The 27,047-nt window shown below is 33.5% G+C and overlaps 4 protein-coding genes across 9 annotated transcripts; 2 read left to right on the top strand and 2 right to left on the bottom strand.

The window, feature by feature from the left end:
- Positions 1–135: 135 nt before the first annotated feature.
- LOC137810943 (L10-interacting MYB domain-containing protein-like) lies at positions 136–3,595 on the bottom strand. 4 transcript variants are annotated; one of them, XM_068612454.1, is made up of 3 exons: positions 3,431–3,595; positions 2,396–2,913; positions 136–719 (listed from the first exon to the last, which is right to left on the bottom strand). In XM_068612454.1, the coding sequence occupies exons 2-3, from the start codon at positions 2,747–2,749 to the stop codon at positions 180–182; spliced, it is 894 nt and encodes a 297-aa protein (XP_068468555.1). In that variant the 5' UTR covers positions 2,750–2,913; positions 3,431–3,595; the 3' UTR covers positions 136–179. The 4 variants fall into 4 exon arrangements, with proteins under 4 accessions (XP_068468555.1, XP_068468553.1, XP_068468552.1 ...); XM_068612452.1 differs by having other exon boundaries at positions 2,396–2,749; positions 3,431–3,586; XM_068612451.1 differs by having other exon boundaries at positions 136–728; positions 3,431–3,579.
- Positions 3,596–5,019: 1,424 nt separating this feature from the next.
- On the top strand, positions 5,020–8,419 carry LOC137810945 (3-dehydroquinate synthase, chloroplastic). Its single transcript, XM_068612456.1, has 8 exons — positions 5,020–5,452; positions 5,884–6,034; positions 6,125–6,292; positions 6,419–6,645; positions 7,222–7,345; positions 7,733–7,795; positions 7,895–8,038; positions 8,118–8,419. Exons 1-8 carry the CDS (start codon positions 5,133–5,135, stop codon positions 8,247–8,249), a joined length of 1,329 nt encoding a protein of 442 aa, XP_068468557.1. The 5' UTR covers positions 5,020–5,132; the 3' UTR covers positions 8,250–8,419.
- A 3,162-nt stretch (positions 8,420–11,581) lies between these two features.
- LOC137810946 (rac-like GTP-binding protein RHO1) lies at positions 11,582–14,501 on the top strand. Of its 3 annotated transcripts, none has more exons than XM_068612457.1 (8): positions 11,582–11,884; positions 12,160–12,379; positions 12,676–12,763; positions 12,851–12,960; positions 13,129–13,192; positions 13,761–13,825; positions 13,907–13,972; positions 14,065–14,501. In XM_068612457.1, exons 2-8 carry the CDS (start codon positions 12,281–12,283, stop codon positions 14,164–14,166), a joined length of 594 nt encoding a protein of 197 aa, XP_068468558.1. In that variant the 5' UTR covers positions 11,582–11,884; positions 12,160–12,280; the 3' UTR covers positions 14,167–14,501. The 3 variants fall into 3 exon arrangements, with proteins under 3 accessions (XP_068468558.1, XP_068468560.1, XP_068468559.1); XM_068612459.1 differs by having other exon boundaries at positions 11,865–11,981; XM_068612458.1 differs by lacking the exon at positions 11,582–11,884 and adding an exon at positions 11,885–12,071.
- Positions 14,502–15,919: 1,418 nt separating this feature from the next.
- Positions 15,920–26,832, bottom strand: LOC137810942 (vacuolar protein sorting-associated protein 35A-like). The gene is made up of 21 exons (XM_068612449.1): positions 26,466–26,832; positions 26,246–26,342; positions 26,001–26,124; positions 25,375–25,560; positions 24,865–24,952; positions 24,611–24,667; positions 24,411–24,500; positions 24,191–24,313; positions 23,548–23,682; positions 20,481–20,597; positions 19,946–20,185; positions 19,810–19,875; positions 19,546–19,635; positions 18,710–18,799; positions 18,339–18,428; positions 18,021–18,089; positions 17,860–17,940; positions 17,587–17,694; positions 17,397–17,500; positions 16,560–16,673; positions 15,920–16,466 (listed from the first exon to the last, which is right to left on the bottom strand). The coding sequence occupies exons 1-21, from the start codon at positions 26,556–26,558 to the stop codon at positions 16,244–16,246; spliced, it is 2,385 nt and encodes a 794-aa protein (XP_068468550.1). The 5' UTR covers positions 26,559–26,832; the 3' UTR covers positions 15,920–16,243.
- Between the last annotated feature and the right edge of the window lie 215 nt (positions 26,833–27,047).

Below are 27,047 nucleotides of genomic sequence, written 5' to 3'. Positions count from 1 at the left end.
AACTTTAGAAAACATCATTGGTGTCAATCAAACATTAATATTGATTTTAACATTAACAATTCCGGAAGTACTGTGATATGAATGAGATTATATAATCAAAGCTTGCAAATAATTTAAGAGAAACGGATCAAACTCTGACTAAAAGAGATTTTTTCCTCCTTTTTTCATTCTGCACAAGATTAGTTGGATGCAACAGAACACTTACCACGCAACCAAGTTAAACGTTTATCCTTTTTGAGGGACAAAAATATCTCCCTAGCATTAGGTTTGTTGAAGAGATCAAGAGCAGCAAAATAAAGTTGTCGATCAACACCTTGCATCAAATCTAAGTCCCTAATACAGTCAGCCATGCTAAATCTCGCAATTTGTTGCTCTAGGGCCGCTGCCCTCATCTTTGAAGCAGACGCCATCTCAAATATGGCATCTGCAATAGCTTCATGAATTCCTTTACGCCCTCTTTTGCGTGTAGAAATTTCAGTAGGTGTAGTAGGTTGAACTGTTTGAGGATCATTAGCATCTTCCTCATCCTGGGATTCTGATGATGACTCCTCATGGTGTGTGTTCAAGGGCTCTGGACAAGGAGTTGTAGAAGTATATTCACCCTCAGATGCAGCTACATATTCATGTTTGCCATTGGTTGCTGGCTCAGAGAATATTGTGCAAAGTTCTTTAAAGATTGGGCACCCACCGGTTTTGACAGTCTCAGCATCTGGATGTTTCTGCAATTTCTAAAAGAGTTAATCAAGTATTATTTTATAGAACACAGAGAACAGCAGCTGCTGTGTTCAATGGAACCCCTATCCAGAAAAAAAAGATGTTGCAGGCTATAATTGAAACTACAAAAAATGATAGTAATATAAACACATTCTTTTATAACACCCTCATGAAACCAAGTTAGCCTCATTCTCTATTATTGTGTATTTAGTTAAACTTATTTTAGAAAATTAATCCTTTTTTTCTGGTTTCCTACGGGCTTGAAACAAAAAAAAAATGTACTTTCTACAAAATAATCCCAACCAAACATGTTTGGTGAATTCTGCATGGATTTTAATATTTCACCCTATAATAATGAATTCATTGTTAGCATTCATAAAAAAAGCAACAAGGTTTCAATCGAGAGGGAAATTATGCCACAACATTTTCAATTTGTTAACATTACTCACTCCATATTTTATCGTTACAATGAAAATCAAACTTTTGGAGGATTTTAAATTAATCTCAGATGAGCTATCCATGCAAAGCTCTATCTTTAGCTTGGTAGGAATAAGAAACAAATTCGTAAACAGATTTTTCATACAAAGCATTCTTGAATGTTGACACTCATTAATACCTTGTTTGGTTCAAATATCTGTAAGGGATAAGAGAAGGAAAATCCCCTCACCTCCCTGTTTTTGTCTCCCCTCCCATGTTAAGGGGATTTAGAGAAGAAAAATACTTAAAAAGTTTATAAACCATGCTAATTAAATTATCCTTAACCTAAACACTTAAGTTATTTTTCATTTTATCCATAGAAATGAATACCAAGAAGTTTACAGGAACTCACATACTCAACCAATTGAGCTAAACCACCTTCATGAACACTTGAGCTTAATTACTTTATTTATCTACTACCATGAGAGTAGTTCTTCTTTTTAATCAAAGAACAGAATGCTATTGCATCACTATACAGATTGCAATACCATCCAAGTTAGTACTACAACCTGTATCAATCATTTACAGCAGTTTTAATACATTAAAAAAGGAAGAAATACAAAAGTGGGGGACCAAACCAAAACCCACTAAAAAAATATAAAATGCAGAGGACTGCATTTATCACAACAAAAGTAATAAGCAATACATGGAAGTATACCATAATTAGCTAGGTTATCAGCAAACCTATTTCCCTTCCTAAAAAGTGCAAAAACCTGAAACATATACTCTTAATATACTCTAAAGCTTTGTTTCATCTGTTTCTTGGCCTCCAAGGAACAATTGTGCTGGCAAAAAAGGATCTAATAGTAAGTAGCGAATGCCTCAATTCAAAGAACTTTCTATCCATTTTGAACCTTATAAAAGTAAATTATTTTATTTTCCCTCCCCTTCTCTTGTAAATCAAACAAGTTGTCCCTCCATGAGAAATTACTGTATAGTTTAAAACCACCACGTATCCAAAGTCTTGGTCAATCTCTCTATAACATGCAACCAAGTTTTTCAATTTACGAAAGCATTAATAATATGTGTAACATGAAGATTGATCAAAACCATGGCACATGGTCCTAGACAATAAAATAACTCTCACCCCTCTCCTCCCTTTCTTTAAACCAAAACAGTATACAAAATGACCATAAGTTCAAAGTTTCTTCTTTCAGCAGCACCATATTTTGATAATAACAAAACAAAAGATAAAGGAACACACCTGGAGGTATTCCGCCCAAATTTCATCATTAGCTGTTATAGATCCTGTGGATTCATCCCAACTAAAGTCACTTTGATCAAGAATGGACTTTACAATAGAATACTGCCGCCTCAAGACCGAATATCGGTTTTTAAGTTGTTCCTTGTCCCATTTCAAACCTGTTTTGCTGTAAAACTCATCACAAATATATTTCCATGCTTTTTTATTGAATAAATTGTTATGTTTATTCCCTTTATGTACTTGGTCAACCATCAGTGTGGCAAGTATCTTAGTTAGTGATGTTGTCCACCTAGCTCTCGACTGTTCCTGCTGCTGAATTTCTAGTCTTCTTGATCTGGCAAATTGGCCTGCCATCTATAGTTTAATGTACATAAGTGTTTGATAAAGAGGAATACACATAACAAGACTGAATAGGTATTTAGAACTGCATTCACACTGCAAGAAACGACATCCAATTATACGCCACACATTGTCTGCATATTTGATTTCCCGCCTCAAGCTAAGGACATGAGTCAATTCTGAAGCAAATAGAAGTAGCTTCTTTCATTGTTTTGACATTAAATATATGAGATTTATGTAACCCAATGCATAACCAAAAACAGACTGTAATTTTAGTCACAATGTGGGTCTTTGACACAATTCCAAACACATTGTGAATTATATCTTTTGAACATAAGATTCTAGTTGAATGGCTAGCGATAATTAAAAGTGCATAATAGAAAAATACATAACCAACCCAATTACGATAGAGAATGGTTTGTACTGATGAAATAGGCAGCATTGTAAGCACACATCTTGGTAAGAGGACACACAAATCAAAGAAAACCCAGAAATAAGTGCGACCCACTGTACCATAGCAAGCTTGCCAAACAGTGTAAAAGAGTAAAGGTATAAACTTTATTTCATTCAGAATCAGAAAAACAGATGTATCTCAGTTTAGGCATTTTATGTTGTGATTTAATTGTAGATTCTCTAATTGAATTTTGTTAAAACCTTTTGGAAAACCCTAAAGCAGAGGAGAGAAGGAAAATTCACCTTGAGAAAACCCGATCTCTCCAATGAAGATTGATCCTTCGACAAGACTACGCAATTTTTTAATTCTTGAAACAGGGGAAGAAGAACAGAGAATACTTGAGAACAACCTAGTCTGCCTGTTGACAACAAAATTTTAATCAAGGTTTGGCAAAGCAAATGTGTGTTGATTAGTTTTAGTTATAAAAAAATATCTTAAATTATCCATTACACATATTTTTAAAAGAAATTACAATTTATTATAATTTTTATTTTATAATATAAGTAAGTCTAAATTAATAAGTTATATCGATATCATAGGATACATAATAACTTCCTTTGTTTTTATGAACAGTTTTATTTTTTAATAAACAAAAAATAATTTATTTATTTAATAGAATAAATAATTAAATAAAAAAATTAAAACTAATTTCTCATAATTGTATTAATACTATATTTATAAAATTATATATATATATATTAAATTATGTTTTATAAAATAATAAAATTATGTATCTTTTAAGATTTAAGATTATATTATTTCAATTTAATAAAAATATAAATGAATGGTACAAAATATATGTTTTGTTAGTTTTTGTAAAATAATATGTTTTTTTTTAGTTTTTGTAATGAATAAATAAACTTAATTATTCTGAATTTTTGGACAACTTTTTTTATCATTAGTTTATTTTAGTTCACTTAACTAAGTTTTCATTACAATAAGAAATAGTGATGCTTGGAAAAATTTATAATTTTAAAAATTATTTTATAATTATATTATTCAATATTTAAAATAATAAAAATGGAAATTAAATTCTATAAAATATATGTTTAATTAACTCAATCCAAAAACATATAAATTTTGAGTACTCAAACAATTTTTTTTTATAAGAATTCAATTGAAAATAAATGACTTAAAAATTAATTAAAAATTATTATTATTATAAGTACATTATATAATAATAATAATAATAATTTTTAATAATATTATCGGTGGAGATGGGAAATGAGTAACTTTTACATTCATATTTGAAAATTATATACTTAATTTCATGCTATGTAATAATAAATTTAATCTTAATGTTATATTACTATCTGCATACTATGTCATATTATTACATACTATGCTATATTTATATTATTTTGTATTTATAATTGGACACTGAATTATTATCTACATTTTATTAAGTGCAGAATTAATAATTTTAATAAAAATATAATTAAAAAGAGTTAAAGTATGTGAATCATAGAAATTTTAAAACAATTAATAAACTAAAAGGATAACTAGTGTTAATTCCTGCCGGAAATTTTTGAAATGAGAAAATTAAACATAAATAAGGATTAAAAAATATGTACCTATTGATAAAGTTCCTTTCCATACAGAAAAAAGAAAATTTAAATAGATATAAGCATGTATAACTTTGGATAACAAAATAAGTTTTTATTATTTATTGTAGATAGACAAGAGGAAAATGAATATCATATTATTTTCCTCTAAAAAATAGTGACTAATTAAGAAAATGCATTATGAATTATATGATTTATGAAGTTCTTGGCTTAATTTATTTTAAAAAAATAATATACTTTATTTTGATCTCTACCAAAGTTGAAAAAGTTAAGTTCCACCTAACCCGTGAAATAGTGTTTGTATTGAAGGGAGAGAGCATGTTATTGTTATTGTTGTTGTCTTCTCCACTCACCAACCCATTCAATTCCTCATTCTCCAATGGCTTCCGCAGCCACCAATTTCTCTCTTTCTCTCTGCACCAAACATCAAACACCAATCCTCAAACCCTCCTTCTTCTTCTATCCCACCATCACCAACAACAACAACCATTTCTTCAAATCTAACAAGTGTCCTTCACTCTCTGCTTCCACAGCTCGCAACTCAAGGATATGCGCCACCTCTTCTCGACTCATGGATCCCTCCGCTGCGAAATCCGAACCCAACCTTCCCACCACCACCGTTCAAGTCGATTTGGGTGATCGGAGCTATCCCATTTACATCGGATCCGGTTTACTAGACCAACCCGACTATCTTCAGAGGTAATTATATGGGTTTCCAGTAAGTGTGCGTTTTGTTTTGCACTTTCTCAATTTTCAATTCATTGTGCAATGTGTAATGTATTGTAAGATGTACTTCCCACAATTAAAGTTTCGTTTAATTAATTTGTTTCCCTTTACTTGTCCATTTTGTTATATCAACTCTACTATTTAGTTTATGTTTTAGTTCTTATACAGTTATGTTGTGAAGGTCTTCACCACCAGAAAACTAACAGGGACTTAACATAAAAAAAAAATTGATTGTGTAGAGATTAAAATTTATAATTTTTTGGATAGAGAGACTGAAATGTAAAGGTGAGACAAAGTAGAAGGACCACATGCCTAATTAAACCTTGAAGTTTATAATAAGAGGTGGATTTTTTTTTTTCTTGTTTAATATATTCTGAAGTGTTCCTTTCCCACTGTTGTATTAGGCATGTGCATGGAAAGAGGGTCCTAGTTGTAACTAACAAAACGGTCGCACCACTTTATCTAGACAAGGTTGTTGATGCTTTGACAAGGGGAAACCCAAATGTTTCTGTGGAGAGTGTAATTTTACCTGATGGTGAACAGTACAAGGACATGGTAGGTCTCGTGTGTTTGAATTGGCTGTGTGTGGTGTTTGTTGCCACTTTTGAGAATTGCTTAAGAGATGTTTGTGTGTTCAACTGATAGGATACCCTTATGAAAGTCTTTGACAAGGCCATTGAGTCACGACTCGACCGGCGGTGTACCTTTGTTGCCCTTGGTGGTGGTGTTATTGGCGATATGTGTGGCTTTGCTGCCTCTGCTTTTCTACGTGGTGTTAATTTTATTCAGATTCCTACCACAGTGATGGCACAGGTATTTTGCTGCTCTTTAAATTTCTTTTCATGATATGGGTGTATTAGGCCTTTGTGTAGCTCTGGCTAATGATAATTATGTTATCTCGTTTCCTTGTTCATTGAGGGTTGTGTATTATGTTTCCAGGTTGATTCTTCAGTTGGTGGCAAAACTGGGATAAATCATCACCTTGGAAAGAATCTGATCGGTGCCTTTTACCAACCTCAGTGTGTGCTTATAGACACGGACACATTGAATACATTACCAGATAGGGAACTGGCATCAGGGATTGCTGAGGTCATAAAGTATGGCCTCATTAGGGATGCAGAGTTTTTTGTGTGGCAAGAGAAAAATATGCAGGCATTACTGGCTAGGTAAATTTTTAACTATGTACTGTGTTCTATTCCATTTTCATTATGAGATAGGTGAAACATCTCTTGGGTCACAATAGCTAATTTTCTGGGAAATTTATGTTAAAATATGTATTCCTTTTGGCTTGAAAAAAGTATCCCTAGCTTGAGTTTTGTGGCTTGTCATTATGTATTAGCTATTTTGCATAGGTCCAGATTCAGAAATGTGATATGATACAACACAATAGTTTCATTGAGAAGGTTAGGATACGAGACTGACTATATATTAATTAAGATATGTTTTCTTATATAACTAAAAATAAACTATGATTATCCTATCCCTCTTCAAGGTCAATGTTTTCCCCTCTCTCAAGTCCCTAAATAATAATTGAGGCAGGCAAATACTGTGAAGTCTAAAAAGGACACACCAAAAATACTAGCGCTTATATATTAGATGATACACCTGTGCATCATAGCTTATTGGTGTCACATATATTCCTTGTTGCTTTGATCTATTCTTTTTATCTAAATGTTGTGCAACTGCTTTCATAATGCCCTTCTACTATTCCAATTTTTAAAAGTTAATGTCATCGACTGCAGAGATCCTAGTGCATTGGCATATGCTATAAAGCGATCTTGTGAAAACAAGGCTGAGGTTGTGTCCTTAGATGAGAAGGAAAGTGGACTGAGGGCAACATTGAACTTGGGTCATACATTTGGTCATGTGAGTGATTGTCTGTGACTGATATTATCTTTTATTAGGTTGTAAAATTGTGAAAAATTTCATCAAGTTTTTTACACCTGACAATATTTATAACCTGGGTTATAAATGTGTTGACAAGCAATTATAAAACTGTGAAAATAATGAGAAAAGAATGAATAAATGTTCACCGGTTGTTTGGGAAAATTTGAGCTGTTCAGATTTCAAACATGGAATTGATAGAATATGAAGAATGTTACACACTATACACTATAGATTTTAAAATATAATGATTAAAAACACAACTATGTTTATTTTCTTTGCAATCGTGGCATCAAACTATCTATTCCCAAAAATTTCGTTTCTGCTTGTCCTCTCTGATTTTAACTCTCTTTCCCATACTTATTTTAGGCTATAGAAAATGGGGTTGGCTATGGGAAGTGGCTTCATGGAGAGGCTGTTGCAGCTGGCACGGTATTTCATTTAACAAAATAATAGCATGAATTATACTTATATTTATGATTAATACTAAAGGAGGTTTATATTGAGGAATCTGTATTCGAATACACACAGGTAATGGCTGTTGACATGTCATATCGCCTAGGTTGGATTGATGAATCTCTTGTGAAGCGAGTTGGAGACATTTTAAAACACGCTAAGTTACCCACAGCCCCTCCTGAGATAATGACTGTGGACATGTTTAAATCTGTCATGGCGGTAAGGGCTGATGGTCGGTACCCTTTTAATGTTCAATTTGTTCTTATCATAGAGCTTATAATTTTTTTTGGTATATCAGGTTGATAAGAAGGTAGCAGATGGATTGCTCAGGCTTATTCTTCTAAAGGGTCCTCTGGGAAATTGTGTATTCACGGGGGATTATGACAAAAAGGCCATGGATGAAACGCTTCGTGCATTCTGTAAATCCTGATCTTTTTGTTCCATGTTTCTATGGCTGCTTTATACAACCAAGTCCTTCTGTATTTTTGTTGTGACCATGTTCCCACCACATAAGCAAGAGTTTATTACAAAGTTGTATTACTAGAAATTGAGGCATGATCAATAATTATTATTTGTGCATATCTTATTATTTTGTCATCATTTTTGTTGTTCCGAACAATGGTATCTGTGTCTCTGTGATTTGGGGAGAGAGACTTATGATTAGAGTTAACAACCTGACTGTGCTAAATAGTTCCACTGATGCAGTTGCATATACTCCATGGAGCTTAGAATTGTACAGATACAATTTTCATGCATATATAATATAACTTAATAAACCCAATAATACTTAATGAAGTAAAAAAGTATGATAAAAACATTGGAAGAATAATATATTATCATTCTTCACAACTATTATTGCATATTATCGCCAAAAAAAAATCTGTTTAGCGCATGTTAAATGTACTGCGAACTATGAGCTAAGAAATAGGTACAAAATCTAAATGTGAATTTAGATATTCACAAAAGCTAAAAGGATGCAAACAACGATGCAGTCTAAGTCTGCCTAAAGTGCAAAAAATGTATACATACAATTTTGTAATGGTTTAACGGTCTTGGGTTACTCTATAAATTTTCCCGCCAATATAAGAATTAATGCTTCGATATTTAAAATAAATCTATATTTAAACCAATATTTCAATAATAAAGATAAAAAATAAAATTTAAAATTTTTCCAGAAATCAAAATCTAATTAACTCTGATAAAGAGTATGTGAGACAAGTTAAACAAAATCTATTTTACTTGGGTCAGGTAGTATAAACAACAATAAAAAAAATGTAGTTGGGGTACAATTTAGAATTGGCTGTGTGATTTCAATTGTAGATTCTGTAATTGTATTTTTAACTATCCAAAGAATATTACAGTAATGTCTAAGATAAATAATATAATGAAAATAATATTACAGTTACTTTTATCGTCCTTGTAAAAAATGGGATTTAATGTGTAGTTAACATTTTATATTCTTCATATTTACCTAATAAACTAATTTCAAAAAATTAAGAAAATAACTTTTACTAAAACTTGTTAATCTGTTTTGTTACATTGTAGTCTCAGTTCTTATGAATATCTCTCGTATCCATATATTTGTAAAAGGTATTCCTCGATATTTAAATTAGTACTTAATATGTTGTAGATGAATGTAATAAATACAACAAAAATGTTTTATTAACACCTTCTGTCACTAACACAGACTTGACATCGCTTGCGTAACCGCTTGTGTAACATTAATTGACGCAAAACGCAAACGCAAAACTGGTTCCTCCACATATATTGACACACACAAAACTGGTTACCCGTGTGTCTGTAAGTGGTTACCTATGTGACGTTTATGGTCACCCACTCTTCATGAAAAAAAATCAATTTTTTAATAAAAATCATATATTACATCGGTTAGATGGCTTAACCGATGTAAAAATCATATATTACATCGATTAGATGACTTAACCGATGTAGGTTTCTCCACATATACTGGCACACATAAAACTGGTTACCCGTGTGTCTGTAAATGGTTACCTAGGTGACGTTTATGACCACCCACTTTTTATGAAAAAAAAATCAATTTTTTTTTAATATGGGTCATATATTACATCGGTTAGATGACTTAACCGATGTAATATGGGTCATTCTAAGTAAAAAAAAAATATTACACCGGTTGTTTCTAAGAACCGATGTAATATATTATTTTTTATCCTATTTTGAAGTTCGCGCTGCTCATTCGCACACAATCTCACTTTGTCACGTCATTGTCACGTCTGTAGCGTCAAATGTGTGTCATATGCAGAGGGTGAATATATCGGGACTCTAAATACAATTCAATACATACATTTGTCTTGATTGAAGTGTATATTTATAAGATCATAGTGAATCTTCGATACTAAGCCTGAATTATGATAAGTTGTGAGGTTAATTTTGCTTTAGAGTAACGTTTCGTACAATTATTATGCTAAACATGATGTTATAAGAAACATTTGTTAGGTTCTTGAGAACCATTTTGATCAAATCATCTGAATGACATTCGATCAGTTGTTTAGATAGAAGGGGTCTCGATGTATAATAAATACATTATCATTCATGTTTAAATGAGAGTGCGGAAATATTGCATTCCAATTACATTCTTAAAATAGCCTATCTTTTTTTTTGGGGGGTTAATTTAGAATCATAACTCGTCCAATTCACTTGTAAATTATAATTGAGTTTTTAAAATCTGATTTTCACCCATACGCGAAGAGTCTTCCATAGTTATAGCAGATTGCATCATAAAATCTTCTTAAGTTTGGCTTAATACTAGGCATAATACAACTTTTAAAAGAAAAGATGAAAATTTGAGGATGAGAAAACTTTGATTGGCAATTCAACACTGATTTTACTTTGTTAATGGAAACTCCTTGACAGGAAAATATTTCCTATGCATTAGATTATCATTTTGGCTAACTTTTCCACGCATATGCAAATAGAATTAAGGCCACTTGAAATATTTAAGAATAAATTCTGAGAAGGATATATATATATATAGAGAGAGAGAGGAACCACCATGAAAGGTCCATTATCTGATTTGAAAGTATTTGAAATCCCAACAGAGAAAACAAGAAAATTTGGAAATACAAGTGTGGTGTCAATTATCAGTTAATGATAAAGATCATTTTGTTGGTTGAAATTTCATATTCATCACATCCAAATTAACCAATCATATTTGCTCTGAATGTTGAGTTTCACAGCATGCTGCTGGGTATGTTACACCAAAAAATAGATGTATTCGCATTGTTGAAAAAGAAAAAGAACAAATTAGGTATGTCTATATCTTTACATTTTTCTTGAAAACATTCAGTGATTGAGAAATGAGAAAGTGCTACCACAGCTTTTAATATCATAGATAAGTATACTATTATTACATTTTTCTCACACTTCAAAAGAAAAAATTGCTTGGTAAACTAACTTTTTTTTTAATCTAAACTAGAGATGTTTATCTTTTGATAAATATTAAAATTTGTTTAATTTTATATGAAACTTAATTAGATATTCAAAATTACTAAAACATGGTTGACATTTTTGTCTGCTAATAAAATTTCATGCAGACTATATATAAATAACTAGATGAATATTCCATGATGATTTTTAGTATAATCTATAACAGTTCATAATTGAAGAGTTGAAGTTGTTTTAGTGATATTTGTTTTAGACAAAGTTACAGAGTCAATAATTTGAATATATAAATAAAAAATAAAACATTGACAGTGTAAAAATGTGTATAATTTTGGAGTGCAGTAGGGTGAAAGAAGATGCTTTTATTGGAATGGTGAACCGAATTAGCGTAAAAAGAGAGTGAAATTGAAGATGGAAGAGTAAGGAAAAGAAAAAGAGAGAAAAGGCGATGAAGAAGCATGAATGGGTGAGCATGAATTGATGCAGAAAGGATCCGAATTTGTCTGCGATAAAAAGAGAGTGAAAATTTATTTTTAAACAAAGGAATAGAAAAGAGGGGTTAATAAGAATAGAGTTTGTTTGTTGTGTAGTGTTGTGCTGTGTGTGTTGCATGAACGGTTCAACAGCAAAATCTCGCGGGCCAAAAAGGTTTCTCCTTTCTCTCTCTCTCTCTCTCCCTCTCTCTCCCTCTCTCTCTCTCTCTCGCTCCTTCGTCAATGCCTTCTCCTCTCACTCTCACAACAGGGTCTGTCTCTTTCTTAGGGTTTCCTCATTTCTCCTTTTTTCATTCCCTGCTTTCTCCCTCTCTATCTCTTTCCGCATTTTCGAAATTAGGGTTTGTTCTTTCTCCGTTCACTCTTCTTCTCCTCATTCTTCTTCTTCTTCTGTGTTTTTTTTTTCATTTAATTTTTTTGTTGCCGCAGATGTGTAATTGAGACAGAAGAAGAAAAAGAAGAAGAAGAAGTTGGAGGGGGTGTGTGATCGGGTCCTCAGGTGAAGATCTGAGGCTTTTCGTGTCTCTTTTCTTTTCTCCGAGTTCAAAAGATGAGCGCTTCTAGGTTCATCAAGTGCGTCACTGTTGGGGATGGTGCTGTGGGCAAAACGTGCTTGCTTATTTCCTACACCAGCAACACTTTCCCCACCGTTAGTTCTTTTCTCATTTCTCTTTTTCGCATTTCAAACCTTAATTTTGGGGTCTGGGTGATTGGTCAGTTCCGCTAATTGACGAAATTCAGTTGCATTTTGCTTGTCATCTGCATTTGGGGAAGTGATGGGTCATGTTTCATAAGCCAACTAACACCATTTGCGAAATTAGAATGGGTCATTTATTATGAAGTTTGGTTAGCAAATTGATAATGTTGTATTTGTGTTTTCTGGAAGAGAGAGGCATTTAATGTCTTTTTTTTTTTTTCACTTCGGTTCTTTTTATGTGGAAACAGGATTACGTGCCGACTGTTTTTGACAATTTCAGTGCAAATGTGGTTGTCAATGGTAGCATTGTGAATCTGGGTTTGTGGGATACTGCCGGTAATGCTGTTGTGTGATTATGTTTCTATGACCTTTGTGATGTTGTAGAAAGTTTTCTCTGGACTTATTTGGTTGATTGTGGAGCAGGACAAGAGGACTACAACAGATTAAGACCTTTGAGTTACCGTGGTGCCGATGTTTTCATTCTGGCTTTCTCTCTCATAAGCAAGGCCAGTTATGAAAATGTCTCTAAAAAGGTACTTTGTTGTGGTCTCTTGTGATTTGTGTGTATTTCTTGTCATTTATTTTGAGAATGATACAAGGTTTCTCTATGGCCGGTAACGTATGGATCTTGTTTTATATCAAGGAACTGTTTCATTTATAAAAAATGGATGATAAAATGAATGGGTTGGTTTCATTTTCAGTGGATTCCAGAGTTGAAGCATTATGCACCTGGTGTCCCCATAATTCTGGTTGGCACAAAGCTTGGTATGTTTGTTTGTTTATAATTTGATATTAGTGTTGTCATTCATTAGATGCTCCCATCTGGCCTATTTATTGATTTTATTTATTCTGGTTACAATGAAATATGTAAACTTAACCTAATGGATTTCATGTTTGATAAATATATACTTTAGATACTTGTACAAGATCTTTGAAATTCTCCATTATCTTAGTGAACTGCTGAATCAGATTTCTTTTTAGCCAGACGCGGCTGTATTTCATTTTATTCTCATTTTTCTTTAGATTTTCATCCATCTCCAACGTTTTCCCAACGTAGTTGACACTGCCATGTCATTAGGATCAATTTTTCGTTGATGTTTCTGGTTGTTTGTTTGTTAGTTTTATTCATGCATTGTATTTTTTGAAAGGCTTGCCCTGCTTCTAAATATGGTATTACAATTTCCATATAATCTTCCAGTTAGGTTCATTGCCTGATTTGTTCTATTGAGGGGACAAATGGTTGTTTTTAGTTTCTTGACTGGTGCATGTTGTATTGATGGTTTTGTCAACTAAGAGTCCGTTCGTTGTTATTTTGTGATTTGTAATGGGATAGATCTTCGGGATGATAAGCAATTCTGCCTCGACCATCCTGGTGCCGTGCCTATTACCGCAGCTCAGGTGAATATTGGTTCTGGTGCTCTAGAATCTTGTTTAGTTGTTATTTAATAAATTAAATCTGATATGTGCATTTCCTTAAAGGGTGAAGAGCTTAGGAAGCTGATTAATGCACCAGCTTACATTGAATGCAGTTCGAAAACACAGGAGGTAAATGGTTGAGTGCATTTCTTTTTTTTTTTTATCTAAATCACTGGTTAACTTGACATCTCAGTTAAATTTATTTGTGGCATGTATTGTAGAACGTGAAGGCAGTGTTTGATGCAGCCATAAGAGTTGTCCTTCAACCACCTAAGCAGAAGAAAAAGAAGGGTAAAGGACAAAAGGCTTGTTCAATATTGTGATTCACACTAGGTGTTAAAATTTGACTGCCCTTTGTTCTACCTGTATTACCCTCCCCTTCTTTCTTTTTATCATTTCTTTGCCATTGAAGAAGTCGGAGTTTATGTGGGTGTTCCTCAGACAAATACTCTAGATCCCCTTGAAGCATAAGGTGGTTTAATGCTTTGCTTTCTTTGAATTATTGTCAACTCTAATAGTCAAATTTGCATTTCATGGTTCCCACCTTTTTCTTATAACTTCCGTTTTTATTTATGTATTAATAGACTGGAATATCCCAGTTAGGATAACGACCTTGTTTGCTTGATATATATTTAAATTATTATATATTTCGATTCAAGGCTTGATTGTGTCCATAGGTTTTTAGTTGATTCTTAGTAGTTATTTGGTTGGATTAAATAAGTAGTTTCCTGGCGTTATATTTATGGACATCGTCTCTCCATGACAAATTCCAAATTCTGCGAAAAAAAAGGTTAAATAGTAACAGTTTTTTCTTCATTCACTTAATATTTTATTACCTTTTTTAAGAGACTCGAGTTCGTGCACTTTTTTTTTATGTTAGTGTAAATTGCAAATCAATTTGCATAAAACTCAGATTACAGTCAACCTTGTGACTTTTTTATCCACTTCACGGTAAAGAAAAATGATGTTACGAAAAGTCAATTTTTTTTTATTCATGTATATCTAACGAGAGGAGTAAAATGTGTTAAAATTATAAATTTGAGATTTGTTAGATATAAAAAATAATACTTGTAAATTTTTGTAATTTTATTAAATTTCCGTCAATAATAATAGTGTTTAAAAGAATGTTTTATGGAAGTTTATTGTTAACTTCTATCATAATAATGACTTTCAAAGTCACTGAATGGATTTTGCAAATGTACAATAATGGCTTGTGTTGCATGTGAATAACGTAGGAAGTGAGAAGAACTATAGTTCTCGCCGAGACAATTGCAAGTGAGACTCGTCTTGACAATTGTTTTCGCCTACATAATAAGGTCTTGTGTTGTTAGTAATAGAAACTCTAAATAACAATTATGAAGCAAAACATAAAGCGATCAAATACTATGATTATTTATTTGTGAGACCAAAACATTGAACAAATACACTTGTGCATTACCCTACTAAGATAAAAAAAATGAAGCGAAGCATTAAAATATAGAAATATTAAATTCCTAATCATGTTTTATTGATAATAATCCGTTTCTAAAGCATACGCAGCTGTGGTACTCATCCCTAGCCCGATATTTAGCTTTTACCAAAACGCGTTCATACGCGTTTATGCATTCATAATTTCAGCTGTAAAACTTTCTTATATTTTAAAGTATACATAAGTTAGCATTTTTATTACCCGCTCAAAGTTTAAGGAATTTAACTTCAAATTAATAAATATTAAAAAAATATGATTAAGGGGTAATTACCGAGTTTATATGGTAACATTACATTTACAAAGCATAGAAAAACATCCAACATTCCATTTCGGCCTAACAATGTACCAATAATCATCAGAGGCAAGTAGAAATTACACTCCCTAATGATATTAAAAAAGAACACTTCTAAAATATTGAAACTCATTTCATAATAACATCTAAATTATTTGAAAAAGCATTTTTACTATTTTTAAAACTAAAACATAAATAATCTTCAAAGATTTTATCTTTGAATATTTAATTTTCACCCGTTTTATAAATTAGTTTCTTTTCCAAAATGGTTTATAAAAAGAAACGTAAACACACTAATTGTCTGACACTGGAAATGTACAAGTCCAACCAAGTAAACCTTTGCGCACACTTTATGAATTCAAATAGCAACTGTACTACAAATAATTTCTCTTAACTATGTAAAATTTGATATAAAGAAGAAAGAAAGATCTAGCAATAGTGGTTCAGTCTGATTAGTTACACGGTGAATCGGTTTCCTTCCTAACTCAATGAGCGAGTAGTTTTGCTGTCAGCGCATATGAGGAAGGCACAAACTTGTGGTTCTGGAGATGAAATCCAAAGACAATTGAAAACAGTTGCTTGGGCAGCACAAAAACAAGTTGCTTCAAAAGCTAACATGGCAAGATCAAGGTTATCTCAGTCATCCTGCGTGTGAAACCTTGAGGGCTTCATATTTCTCGCCTACGGTACCACCTTTTTGTTTCTGGAACTCTATATATCGCATAGTACTGGCTAAGAATGCATCGGCAGCTGGATCTGATGTCGTGGCATCACTCTGCATTTCATTCATAATTAACTCAATTAAGCCCTGGATAGCAGCAACGGTGACTTGTAGGTTTCCCTTCTCAAAGAAGTAAAGATACCTAAAAAATACATACACACCGTCATTATTCCATTTTATATGTTGTTAAGCATACAAAAACCATGTTGACTAGAGATTATGCACGTTAACTTACTTGTTTAATATCTCAATGAAGAGCATTACTGATCCCGTGTTACCTCGCGCTGCATTTGCCATTTGTTGGGCAGCATTTGCAATTCGTAACGCCCGTTTGAGACATAATAGGACCCTGGTTCAAAAATAAAATATAACCAAAACAGTAAGAATCATGATAAAATAAATTAAGAAATAAATTCCCAAATTCCTTTTTCAGAATATCCTACATTTATTTTCTCTCCCCACGATGTTTTTCCAACTTATAATGTTCTGCAGAGTCAGTGTAAATATGTTCACTCCCGTAAGAGAATGCAGCATAGGACAAAATCATTCTCAGTCTCCTCTAATACACTCCTATGTTAGGAAGTGTTCAATCTTGAACACATATCCTTTATACTTACTATCTTATGCAGCTACACCTTCGTCTTCATTTTGTAATATGTTTTGAGCTTTTATATCAAATCAATATATTTATTTTCTCTTTATTAGTTATCCAATCAAAAATGACTTTTAGTTTTCTCGATTAGTTTAGTCTATCCTAAATTTTCTTCAATCTACATTGAGTATAGAAAAATATCTGCAAATCACCATTACAATAATAATTCATTAATTAAACTAATTTTAAATCTAAAAGTTTCACTTTAGAACCAATATAACAATCTTAAAAAAAAATGTATTTTTTACTTTTCTCACGTATTTACAAACATGTACAACGGTACTGGATACTGGATACTTATAATCCAACGGGATTCATTATTTGGACATGCAAACAGTTAAAATTCACCAGCTATTTCTGTTCAAGCAAAGAAACAAGCATTCCTTAGAAGTCTAGGATCGCATGTCCACGAAAACAAACCTCTCTCCATCTTTCATGTTATCATGATCATCAACCCAAAACAGATGTGAGCATGCATATACAGCTCTGCATTGATCCGGCTTCTTCAACAGCTTTGCAGAATACTGTCCAATGAGAAGGCACCAAAAAATGAGGATTTAGTATAAAAGCATATATTGAACTAGTGTGCATAATAGAATTGAATAATTACCCCTGTGGCCTTATGAGTTAAAGTATCTCTGTTTTCAACACCAAAGACATGCATCCTTTGAAGAGTCCCTATTATTAAATGGATAGCTGTGACCTGTGCCCTGGAGTCCTAATATTGAAAAAACAAACACGTAGTTGAGCACAGCTAACCAAATACATTTTGTCAACATATCCATTCCTCCACCAAACCCTAGTTTCACCTTTGATCCCATGAAAATAACATAATTGTTATTTAGAAAGGGAGGGAAGCACAAAACTAGTAGAGGATACTTACAGAAATTTCTTCTTCATATAGAATATAAGCTTGGGTGAAAAATTCATAAGCAACAGGTTCCAAATCACAGTCATTTGCAGCCTTAAAGCAAGAACAGAAACAAGAAATTAGCAAAAAGAGTTTGGACATCGTTTTGATAACAACCAAATACATTCCATTACCTCAGCACATTGCAAGTACAGCTGCAATGCTAATTCTTGTGCCAGGACACCTGATAAGGTCTCTATGGTCTGAGAAAAGATAAAAGTATCATCCAATAAATTTACCAGATAACTGTTAAACAGTCAGTTGAGAACAAATTGAAAACAGATATCTCACAAATACAAACTATTACGATTATCAGTTGCTTCACCAACAAATCATCACTATCTCTATATTATTAAATATCAAATCATCATTTCCAAAAAAATATGCTGGCATAAATCACCCTTAGAAGAAAAAAAGTCCACATCCTTTTAGTAAGGAACAAAATGCACTACCTGATTTAAAAGCTGAAAAATTTTCTTTGGTGTTGTAGAGGCATCATCTCCAAAAGGATTTTCTTCTTGACCTTGCAACTGTCTGACCAACTGCAGATAGTAAAGCAACATACACTGCATAAATTCTACTATTTTTTTCTTTACTAAAAAAGGAAGCAGCAAATAGCATAGTGGCAGACAGCAATTGTCATTTGCATTGAAGATAAAACAGGAATACAGGGAACAGCAGCAGCAACTTAAGAAAACATGAAATAAAAGATAATTCAAATCTTATCGTTTTGGCTTTGATCTCCAGCACTATCGGTTCATCTTTATGTAAGCAAAACAGAACATATGAAAGCAAGCAACTAATAGAAAAAGGTCAGACAAACCTTTAAAGAAGAAAAAACAAGAGGTGGGACAGTGAAAGGCAGACGCGTTGGTCCTCCAGTCAGTATGTGCTTCCTCACAGTATCAATGATCTGCAATTTAGTGCGCAATAATTGTTAGAAAAATTAAAGATTGAATTCATAAAATAAACACGAACTCCTACCATCTATTTAGGGGGTCAACAATGTAGTTTGCAGTCACAAGAAAAATATCACACAATATTATGCTCAAGTTAGAAATATTAAAATCACAGATAAGTTGAGAAGGAAAACATGTCTTAAGACTCACAAGTGCTGATAGCCAGATACCACTTTATCAATATATTCAGTTTTATTTATACATTTTTTTAATAAATATTTCCAGATAAACAAAGGATAAAATACATTAGATTTTCCACATAAGTCAAAATCAGTTTATACATCTATTCTATCCTACTACACTAACAAATCTTGCATTGCTCATTAGTTTATAAATAGTGTTCTTTCTTAAAGTACTAAAACGTCTTTTCAGGAAAAAAGTGAGTTCTAAGAGGAAAAATACTTCCAAATGTTATAACATCACTTAATTTTCACATTTAAAGGAGTCCATGACCAATTAAAATGTTAAAGCAATATCCCAAGTTAACAACAAGTTCAGTTTAGTGCTTGACAATGATTTATTTTCTAATATCTTCTTGGGTAATATTCATGTGCAGCTTCGGTGTGGAAGTACTGGTAAGGAAAAAGTGGAGTCGCCTAAAATTACTAACTGGAGTCTGGAAGAAAAATTTTCCAGCAGAAAAACAAGTACAAATTTTTTTTATTATGATCATCAGAATACATGGATATAAGCAATTAACCTTAAACATTTCTTCTGGATCCTCATTATAAAGCATCTGGATCAGACGGGCAACAGAATTCTGCTCCTCTTTGAAATCGTCTTCATCGAGCTAAGGGAAGGGGGATAAAAGTAAGGCGTGAGGATCACAAAAGTAATGATTATATTATCTTCTTACATTTATGGGAAAATATAAACGTATTATAAAAGGCAACATTAACGGGAGAGGTCAAATAAGCATTGTAAAAAATTAGCAAAATGAGACTAGTTATGGCACTGAAGTGACCTCATCTTTAGAAACCCCATCAGAATCCTTGATGAGCCCCTTTATCAGTTCAAACAAAGCGTCAACCTACAAGCAAATCCTGTGATGTTATAGCAAGAACTTGCACTATAAAGCAGACAAGTAAAATATAAGATACCTTCTCTGATGTAGAAATGTGTGTTCCATTTTTCATAATGCTTTGAATAATAACAGTTGCCATGACCTTAGTAGTTGGAAGATCAAGGTATTCCATCACACGAGGATAATTTGAAAGCTTCAATGCAGTCATAATATCATTATATTTCTCTAGTGGAGCACTTAATAGAGCAACAATCTGCTTAGTTGCCTTGTTGTCATCAATTTTCCCTCTGCCAGATAGTTTTTTCACACATGCTCCCTAACATGTATATATACGGTCAGCACCTAGGTCTTACAAAACACAGGAATAAGTGTGCTACCTCAAATGAAAAGAACTACTGTTGCCACAAATCAATCGAATGTACACGCACTAAATGCAATTATTTTCTCATACATAAATTTCTACCAAAACTTTATTTTTCTATTAAAGGAAGTATTGGTGTATTACCACGAGTTAAGAAATAAAATAATGTGAATGGGTACATCAGGTAACAATAATTTATGAATCAAAAAGAAAACATGACTGAGTGCAAACAGTTTGAAATGATACATACCAAGACTTGATCTGCATAATCAAGTCGATCAGGGTGGACATGAAGCGTGAAGGTGAGAAGTGAAGAATACAAAGTTACAACTCCAACAGTGGGCATGTCAGGTTGTGCCTCTATCACCTACATAACAAATGAAGACATCATATTTCACAACCCACGAGCATACAAACAAAAACATCGTATAATAAAAGTATGAGAAGGATGTAAAGTACACTTTTCTCTTCAAGAACATCCAAATCAGAAGTATGAAAAAGAAGACAGTTTCAATAATCAAGTGGCAAATGAAGAAAAGAGACATTTTCATTTTTTATTTAAAAGAAATGGGCTGGCAGGCCAGAGTGGCTGAAAACACCAACCTGGTCCGTCGGGTTTAACCCGCTTTGCCATCCCTAACTATCATCAGTGTCCTGCCTCACAATCCACTCTACTTTATAGATCCCCCTGAACCTATTTCCACCCTTCCCATGGCAGTTTGGCTACCTTGGCCGCAGTTTAGTGGTCAGCAAATCTAACACACTCTCTCTCCCACCCCCTATCATATTTGACATTTTTGAATTGTTTCTTGGTAGTCTTTGGGTGGTTATCTGTCCTCTTGCATTGTTTTAGGCTCCTGTAATTAGCCCCATTTTTTTACCTAACGTGGTCTGGCTCATCTCCAATTCTAGACATGGTCTAACCCACCATCTCTAGTCCTGGACACAACCTGACCCCATGATATTGTTGTTAGCCTACTCTCAACTCAGCTAATCTCTAAACACAAATGCTCTGATTCCATTCCCATTCACAAACATTATATCACCTGCTACCACCCTTTATATATTGTTTATTTTCCCTCGAGAGTGTTTTACTGTAACAAGCTTAAAGACTAGTAAGCTCTAGATTGAGAGTGTGTTACAATATCAAGAAAAACATCTCAGCGTATCATTATTATGTCATAAAATATGCTAACACATTTTATATAACCTCCTCGAAATAGATTCCATATCTTATTATATCTTATGATCTGTTTCCTTAATTAGTAAGGATAAATGAGTCTAATATTAGTAATTTAAGGATTAGTGCATTGCTTTTGCATGAAATCAAAGAAATTCAAATATACTAATGTTACATCATTATTTAGAGTTTGTTCTCTCTTTTCCTCCATCAATACTGTATAATTTCAACAATCTTTAAATATGATTAAGAAGTGACCTTGTATTTGTATTAATCGTTCCAAGTTTATTTTTCCTTTTTAAAGACTTGGCTACTACATTGATAACTTTATCATTAATTGCTTATGAACCCCATATAGAGAGATAATAATAAAAACAAAAAACTTAATGTTTACTTTATATCAAATGTATCAATTAGCCTAAAGTAAGTCTGTGGTTAAATCATAGTTATGAACCTCAACCAGTGGCTGTGGCGGTCAACTCTGAAAAACACTATAGCAGGTTTGAGGAAAGTGGGATGACCACTATTTTAAATATACAAATTAATCCTTCCAAATTTATTTTTCCTTTCAGAGACTAGGTTAGTGCATTAAGAACTTTATTGTTCACCACTTATGAACCCCAGATAGGGAGATAGTAATGAAAACAAAAACCTTGATGTCTACTTTATATCAAGTCTATCAATTAGCTTACAGGCAGTAGGTGGTTAAATCATAGTTATGAATCTCAAATAGTGGCGTGTATTAGTCAACGCTAGAAAACAGTACAGAGGGATGGAGGGAAGTGGGATGGCCATTATTTTAAATGTTATATAATACAACTTAATCCTTTCAAATATATTCTTCCCTATGGAGACTTGGTCAGTGTGATAAGAACTTTATCATTCATCACTCATGCACCCGAGATAGCAGATAATAATAATAAAAACAAAAAAACTTAATGTCTACTTGATATCTAGTCCATGGTCAAATCATAGTTATGAATCTCAAATAGTTGCATGTGGAATCCAACTCTGGAAAACACTACAGCAGGACAGAGGGAAGCTGGATGACCATTATTTGTAAACGTTATAATGCAAATTAAATAGTTATAATACACGTATAAATAAACAAAATAAAACAAAAATACCCAAAATGAATGATAAATAATAAGTCACATTAGACACACAATCACCACCAGTCTAGGGGGGGCAATACGAACTTAGTTATGAAGTCAAAAAATGAATGATGAAACTAATAAAAAAAGAACGTAACAAATTAGACAAAAATTGGCAGAATGTCAACTGGGAAGTAAAAAAAATAAAGAACAAAATGCGTAAAAATAAAATGATAAACTGTGAAAAGAATAGAGGTCAAAACTCAGGAACTTTTGCGTGGAATATTTACTTGAAAAAACTAAACAACAGTGTTCCAGAAGTAAAAACAAGGTCTTAAATAGCACCACAGTACATGTGTAGCAAAGCAGTTAGTAGAGTGGCTTTAGCAGCTGACCAAATAGCAGCCATAGCAGACGGATGGAAGCACACTATGAATTGATCCCAAATAAAAGTCCCCTGAACAGAGACATTTGACCTTTGGGGGGCAACTACTTGTGGAATTTCAATTTCCGAACGAAACCTATGATTGTAATAATAGTGAAAAACGATAAAGACTATGATTTAGAAGATGATGATTGGTGATAGATTCCTATCTAGGAAACTTGTATCTGACTTTTGTTAATAATTAACTACTTGTATGTTTTATTCAAAACACCGACATTCTATTGTTGATTATGAATGTCCTGAATTTAGAGGAATTTATATCATTTTTTAAGAATTTAAATACAAACTATAAAAATCAAAAACTGACACCAAGTAAAAATGCAAATTCAAGGGCTACATCATGGTAGCACCACTATACCATGCAAAAAAACTGCTATTGCAGCTGCAATGGCCACTATCGAAAACTGCTCAGCTATTTGAGTCCCATAGCTATCCAAAGCCACTCCGCTATAGTGCACTTGACTACTATGCATTAACTCATGTTGGTTGCAAATATTGGACAAACCATGACTTTATGGCAGCAAACCGTATAGAGATACATATATTTGCACTACATGGCTAAAAAATATCCAAGATAAAAAGAATGGGAAAAAAATACCTTGCCAATGGCATTGCTTAATTTAGAAAATGCTTCCACTTGCAAAAACTCTGGCAACACCTCTGCACTTGAAGCAGCATAATTCGAAAGCCTTTCCATTAACTGAGACAGCACTGTCTTGATGTCAACGGACGGCTGAAAGATATAGTCAGGAAAAAACAGAAAGCTAATGAGTGGAAATACCTAAGAATTTGCAGCATAAAACTGACATGGATATTTTGGATGCAATTTTTATATGTAGGCTAGCTTTCATATATTACATACGAACAGACATAAACTTAGAATTATCACAAGTTTCTACTTAAAATCATATTCTATAGGGAAATTTGGAGACAACAAATAAAGCTCCTTCCTTGAATTCTAACTTTACAGGTATTACACCTGGCAGAAACTTGTGCAATAGTTTGATAACTCGGATGATGTACTAACTGCTAATTATATTTACTTTCTCTATTTTTCAGAATTCTTTGATTAATTTCTTCAAGTTCTATTGGTGCTTCTTCACAATAAATACAATATTACTATATTAGCAAAACAAAGCAGTGCAAGTTCACAAATCTGAACTTTCAAGTTTTGGAAGGAGAGAAAACGTAAACAAGGAATCCTCCAGAAGTAATACAAATAAATGTGCAAGTTCACTAACCTGAAGTTGAGGATAAGCACCCAACAACACATCAAGAGTTTGCAAGTGATATTCATCAGGGAATACTTGAATTATGCAATCCATCAAGTAGAACTGAGCCAACTCATCTTTACAATTCACAACCTGTCCAAGATAATTGAGGAAAAGAAATCATATTTTCTAGTTAGAAAGCAAACCATGCCTTTGATTATCAGAAATAGAAACAATAGACCAGTTATACCTGCTCCAGTACTCTAGGAAGCACAACATCTTTGTACATATCTAGGTCAACACCCTCTATCTGACTGAGAACATGAAGATTCTTCCCAACCTAATAATATATCAAGGACAAAAAAAGCAATAGAAGCCTTCTATAAGCATTTCATCGTGTATACAACCCCACTGCAGTGAAGCAAAAGAGTTACAGGCTTCAGGTATTACAAGATCACGCAACTCGCTCCTTTCCTTTTCTCGTTTCTCCTTCTCCCGGGCAGGCCCCTGCAGACCAGAAAGCCCGACAGCAAGCCTCAACTCAGGGTCAGCTAAGAGTATGAAAGATTCACATGCATTACTACACCTGCATGACCAGAAATCATGCCCTCGTGATATATTTTACTCTCATGACGTGCAACTATTGAGACAACATGCATGTCCAAACATGAGTGTTGTAATGATGTGCAGACAATTCAACCAACCTGATGTTGCATCCGCACCCAAAGTTTGTTCATTTCAGTGAAATTTTGCAGTACAAATTCTACAGCATCTGCTACAGTATCCGCATCCCTGCATTTGTCAAATTAGGCATTCATGCATCAAGCTGAATTTGAAATTGGTGCAGTTTTAAGATAATTGTCACTGCCCCATAACAAGGCAGACACACAAGTCACAAAGTGGATCAGAAAAGGACAGAGAAATCAAAAGATGAACAACAAAAACAAATGTTAACAAAAAAGGAGGATCCAATATCTAAAGACTCCATCAGTTGATATCATGCATTAACATTGCAAAAGTGAAGTGGGATAATGGTAACGCCGGTAGCCCTGATAGAGAAATGGTGATACTCAGGGTGCCATCAATTATGTTCCAAATGTTCACTGCTACTGGCTCAGTTCATTGAAACTTCAAATCTAACTCAATTAAGAAACCTCAGAAGAATAATCCAGCCTATGAAAGGAGTGGAGGGCAAAAAATCTTGCTTTACTTACCCTTCGTACTCTGAACCAATATCTGGCAATTTATCCCTACTAACTTGAGAAAGGTAACTTCTTAGAAATAGTCCGCGAACAGGGTGCTGAATGCCACGACACATCTCCACAAGATCCTTAAGAACATCCTTTGCAGGAGCTTCCTTGGACTTGATGTATACTGATCCTACTGTACAGAGGAGATACCTGATTGTGATCATAAAATTAACAGCTCACAAGTAAGAAACACGTTAAACTCAAAAGGGTGAACACATAACCACTGCAAAAGCACAAAACAATAAATGTTTCCCACTAAAAATTAGTGCAAACCATGAGGTTCAAAACCACCAAGTCATCAATGAGCAAAGCTACACAATTGATTTTGAAACAAGTCAAGAAATGTTCCCCACAAGTCGTGATTAACTAACAAATGTCAATCTCAACGACGCACTATGAGCAAGAATTACAAATATCAACATGATCGTGCATTGCTCGACATGCAAACATAAGATAAAATAATTTACAATTACAATTTATAAGCAAGCTGAACACCCAAACATTCAGAAATATTTTCCTGTCATAAACGGTGTACAATAAAAATAATAATACAAAAAGAAAAAAATGGATTCCGCAACACTCTCACTCACAATCGAGGCAAAATATTTCCGGCATGCTGGACGAGTTCATAAAGATCAATAATGGAGCAACCGCGACGAGCCTCTTCCTCGAAGAACATCTCAAGCTTCCGTAACTGATCAAAGGCGCGCATATCTAAAACACCGAATACAGAGAAAAAGAGATGCAAATTAACAATCGCAAGGACAGAAACAGTTAGGTAGAGGATCCAACGGAAAACAAAAACAAGGTAACCGTGGATCCGAGAGGAACGCACATAGTTCGTAGTACTTGTGAGGAGAAAGCTTGGAAGTCCTGAGCTCGGAGAGCATCTGAGCCGAATACTTCAAAGCATCCCGGAGATTGTTGGAATCCTACGACGAATCGAAATTGGATCGGAATGAATTAGGAATTTGGACAGCGAATCAGAATTAGCGTGATCAAGCGTGGTGGAACAGAAGGAAGATAGAGAGGTTAGGGTTTAACGGAGGAGTTACCAATGCACGGTGCATGTAGAAGGAGTTCTGCTGAAGACCGGCGATTCCGGCAGCGAGAAACTTCTCTTCATCTTCGGTTCCGTCTAACATCATTCTCTCTCCGTGTAACTTCGCCTTGATTCCTCTTCCTAACTACCGGTCCAACCGAACTTGTTTTCTTCTTCGTGCTGGTCTCTGCTTGGGATTTACGTTCACAATGGAGAATATGCCTCCTCTTAACCTCTCCCTATTCCTATTTCACCCTTACTAGCTATGCTTTCACTCACTAATTTGGTTTTCACGCACTTCATCCATTTTTTTCATTTCATTTGCCCCTACAACTTTTTCTCAATCACTTTTTACTTTTCTATACCAAAAAATAATGATCAAGGAACCCAAAAAACTCACTTCTTCTTTTCTTTACTCATGTTTACCAAATGTAAAATAAATAACCACTTTAATTTTTCATTTGTTTCTTATAACTATAACTATACATTTTTTTTTTTCAATTTCGACATCTTCAAAATGGTCCTAACAAAATTATCTTCCTTTTTAAAATATATTCACTTTGGCATGATAATCCAATCCAATTTATTACATTTT

Source organism: Phaseolus vulgaris, chromosome 2 (genome assembly GCF_000499845.2).
Source record: "Phaseolus vulgaris cultivar G19833 chromosome 2, P. vulgaris v2.0, whole genome shotgun sequence".
NCBI classification, from domain to species: domain Eukaryota; kingdom Viridiplantae; phylum Streptophyta; class Magnoliopsida; order Fabales; family Fabaceae; genus Phaseolus; species Phaseolus vulgaris.
The sequence above is the reverse complement of the archived record's forward strand: the minus strand, read 5'-3'. Positions and strand labels throughout refer to the sequence as shown.

Bases quoted from the DNA above. Each gene is read 5' to 3' on its own strand.
- LOC137810943 (XM_068612451.1), bottom strand. From the start codon at position 2,749: ATGGCAGGCCAATTTGCCAGATCAAGAAGACTAGAAATTCAGCAGCAG. The intron at 729-2,395 runs GTGTGTTCCTTT...TAACTCTTTTAG, and splicing joins TTTGGGCGGAATACCTCCAG to AAATTGCAGAAACATCCAGA.
- LOC137810945 (XM_068612456.1), top strand. From the start codon at position 5,133: ATGGCTTCCGCAGCCACCAATTTCTCTCTTTCTCTCTGCACCAAACAT. The intron at 5,453-5,883 runs GTAATTATATGG...CTGTTGTATTAG, and splicing joins CAACCCGACTATCTTCAGAG to GCATGTGCATGGAAAGAGGG. The intron at 6,293-6,418 runs GTATTTTGCTGC...TTATGTTTCCAG, and splicing joins CTACCACAGTGATGGCACAG to GTTGATTCTTCAGTTGGTGG.
- LOC137810942 (XM_068612449.1), bottom strand. From the start codon at position 26,558: ATGATGTTAGACGGAACCGAAGATGAAGAGAAGTTTCTCGCTGCCGGA. The intron at 25,561-26,000 runs GTGAGTGAGAGT...GATCACAATCAG, and splicing joins GGAAATATTTTGCCTCGATT to GTATCTCCTCTGTACAGTAG. The intron at 23,683-24,190 runs GTTAGTGAACTT...TATATCTTTCAG, and splicing joins GTGCTTATCCTCAACTTCAG to CCGTCCGTTGACATCAAGAC.
- LOC137810946 (XM_068612457.1), top strand. From the start codon at position 12,281: ATGAGCGCTTCTAGGTTCATCAAGTGCGTCACTGTTGGGGATGGTGCT. The intron at 12,961-13,128 runs GTACTTTGTTGT...TTTCATTTTCAG, and splicing joins ATGAAAATGTCTCTAAAAAG to TGGATTCCAGAGTTGAAGCA. The intron at 13,193-13,760 runs GTATGTTTGTTT...GTAATGGGATAG, and splicing joins TCTGGTTGGCACAAAGCTTG to ATCTTCGGGATGATAAGCAA.